General features: G+C 41.0%; 1 protein-coding gene across 9 annotated transcripts in view; it reads right to left on the reverse strand.

Moving 5' to 3' along the window:
- mettl22 (methyltransferase 22, Kin17 lysine) overlaps nucleotides 1-3,255 on the reverse strand; it is a 75,370-nt gene that overhangs the window by 37,219 nt on the left and 34,896 nt on the right. For all 9 annotated transcript variants that reach the window (XR_007571643.1, XR_007571642.1, XR_007571640.1 and 6 more), the window contains one exon: nucleotides 2,396-2,540. Coding sequence is in view for 1 of the 9 variants with exons in the window: in XM_050070277.1 (XP_049926234.1) it covers nucleotides 2,396-2,540 (145 nt within the window). In the remaining 8 variants the exon portion in view is untranslated. The remainder of the gene's footprint in view (nucleotides 1-2,395; nucleotides 2,541-3,255) is intronic.

Below are 3,255 nucleotides of genomic sequence, written 5' to 3' on the forward strand. Positions count from 1 at the left end.
TGTTGCAGACAGTTTATATTATCAGCCTGGGCCTGGGGCTTGTTGTAACAGTAAATGGAATGTGTTGTAACTTGTCTAAGTTAAACTGTATCTGTGTGAGTGTACATCTTACCCGGCGATGCGCAATGTGGGCAGCCAGGTCCAGCCACACGGCTACTGCTGCCAAGCAGCCCCGCCCGTTGGAAAGAGTATGGGATATACCACTACTAGGAATGGGAGGGGGGGACTAAATCTTTTAAGATTTAAATAGCACATTATTGCGCGATTATAATGAGCACCGCTTACATTGTGCTTTTAATAAATACTACTGCATTGTTCAAAAATGATTAATTGTGTCTCAAATTATTCTAGGGGGGTACAGCTTTACTGAAGGGGGAGTCATGTCCCCCCTGTCCCCCCCCGGGATTTCCGCCCCTGTGTGTGTGTGTGTGTGTGTGTGTGTGTGTGTGTGTGCGTGCGCGCGCTGTGAGGGGTGACATGCAGAGAGCAGGAAAGAGGCTGCAGAATGATGATGAAACCGAAACTTTAAAAAGTAACGATAATGGCGGAGCTTACTATTATTACGGTCTTCATTAAACTTGCCTTGGGTTGTTTAATACCGGGTCTCGGTACCGATCCCTGCCCGGGCGTTTGATGAAGTCTCCTGGTTGGCCGGTGATAGACTGGGGTCAAACTGTCGTTACAGCCCGTCTGAGCGGTTCATGCCAGGCTCGAATCAAACCCACCACTGGTGATGTACGCATCGAATCCAGACTGTCATGGCAGTCAGTTTTTCTCAAAAGACGCAGGTGTCAAAGCCGTGTTAACAGGAAAGAGGCAGAGGAGAAAATCGCAAAATCACCTGGGACAGTGCGGGCGGGGCATCAAGGCCACTGTGGCCTTAGGGCAGATATTTTTTCAAGGGCACAGGGCCAAATTGGGAGGGCACGAGAGCCATGGCCCTCGTGGCCCTCGTGAAATTCCTGCCCTGGTGTCTACTGATCTGTTCCTGCAGATAACAAGCTATAAATCCCATGTATAACCTTTTTTGTGACTGAACAAAAATGTATTAATACATCTCTATATAACAGGCTACGTGTTTTCAAAAACAGAAATGTTTGTAAATAAGAACAGGACTATAACTCAATAAATTGGGCATTACTGACATTAGAAGACCTTCTGGTGTTTTTTGGCCAAATGTAAGCCTATTACACCGTGCAGCCTGATAGGCTGCAATAATAAATTGCATTTTCAGTCCCTCTACTGCTTATACTTATACATATTTCTGTATCATGATGTGGTTGAATATTATTTCTGGCCTACACAATTCAAGTAGGATTTTAATTTACCGAACTATCAATAACCATTTTACACATTTATACGTTTTTTTCTCTGCAGTTGAAATGCAAATGTATTGCAATGAATTGTGGGTTATTAAATCAGTGAAGTCTGCTGAAGTCTGCACCCCAAGGGGACTCTCCGGGAAGTCTGCAGAAAGTCCACTTGAGGTCCCTTGTGGACTGGATGAATTTTAGATTTGGAAAGCCCTAAGCACTCCCAGACTTCCCAGGAACGCGCCCACAAAGTTTGTGAGCCTGCAAGTGCGGTGAAGTGAGGAAATTGGTGTTCAGACGGACAGTTTCGCGGCAGATTCCAGCAGCTTTCAGTCCATATAGGAAGTCACAGAAACACAATATGATGATGATGTCCGATATGATGTAGATTCATTAAAATATGATCAGACTCATATATCAGTTTGTTCTCAGTCTCAAATTGTTTTAATCATGATAGATTGATTTATTAAAATGCTTAACAGGCTTTCTGTAATTTATGTTCATGGTTCAACCTTAATTTTACATGAATTCTCATGTAAATCAGCATCATATCACTTTGCTGCTGCAGAGCAGACCTATCTCCTCTACTACAAAGGCTAAATAAATTGTGTCTGACTATAAGGTTAATATTTTCAGAGGAGAAAAATACACGACAATAGCTTTCATTAAATATCAGTCAGATATAGTCAGGGCTTCACATCTGTACAGATGTTATTTTAAGAATCCTCACATCCCACTGACCACGAGTCTTTTTGATGCTAAATACTTCAATAATTAAAATAGCCCATTGTTAATATACAGTAGACTACATATAGTTTATGATACAGTTAAAATGGCCAAAAATGTGAATAATTGCATTGCAAGATGATTTAAGGTGTGTTCCTACATTTTCTGCTTGTGCTCCTAAAATTCTCAGTTAAGGACTACAGTGCTCTACTAAAAAAAAGTTAGTCTGGAGCCTAAGTTGATTTAGCTGTGTTCACAAATTCAGATTAAGATATTAAAAGAAACTCAAAACATTAAGGAGCTGCCTGATCAGTGTTTTAAGATTTAATTATGATGTGTGCTTAATGACATTATACCTGTGCAGTACACTGTTTTGGCTATGGTTGCCATAATGATGCTGGTTAAGCCGGTTCCCGCTCCCAGCTCCAGGACTGTGGCTCCTCTGAATATGTGTGGTTTAGAGACGATAAAGTCAGCCAAGAAGAATGCCCCTCGCCACACCTGATGTGAACAGAAAGACGTTATGCGTTAATGTCTTCTTTACATTAACAACTACTTGAACAATTCATGGCACAGTTCAGTATTAACATTTATGTTTTTAGCATCAACATGATTTATATTTACACATTTTGAAAATATATCTATTCAAATTCATTTAAATGAATCAGCTTAACCTCATTTCCAATACACATAACAGTGGAACCAATGAAGGACAAACCCAAAAATGCCGAACCATCATGTAAAGTGAGCCAGAATTGTTTGGTCGACGGTATCAAAACCTACACTGGGATTGAGAAGAATTAAGATTAAGAATTAAGTGCATTTACCTGCACCTGCGACACAGTGAAGGTTTTTTGTCACTCTAAGGAGTGTCACTGACCCTGATTACACTTGGTTTTAAGATGCACTTCATTAATCCAAACACACATACTGACAATCACACTTGTATCTGTCATGAGTCTCCAGCTGACCACTTGTGATGAGATTTTGTTACTCCCAACTTCACTTATGCTAGAAAGTCAAAGAGCCCTTCACACAGTTATTGCACCCACACTCTTGCCAGTCATGTAAGTGGTTGTGTCAATACAGCTGGAGATATTGTGGTTAGCAGACAATGTCTACTTCCATAGGACAAGACAATGGATGGTCACACAAGACTTAGTCCAATTTATTGTAAACTGGCCGAGATATAGAGCATTAGTGTGTGTGTGTGTGT

This window comes from Epinephelus moara, chromosome 18, assembly GCF_006386435.1.
Source record: "Epinephelus moara isolate mb chromosome 18, YSFRI_EMoa_1.0, whole genome shotgun sequence".
Classification (NCBI taxonomy): Eukaryota; Metazoa; Chordata; class Actinopteri; order Perciformes; family Serranidae; genus Epinephelus; species Epinephelus moara.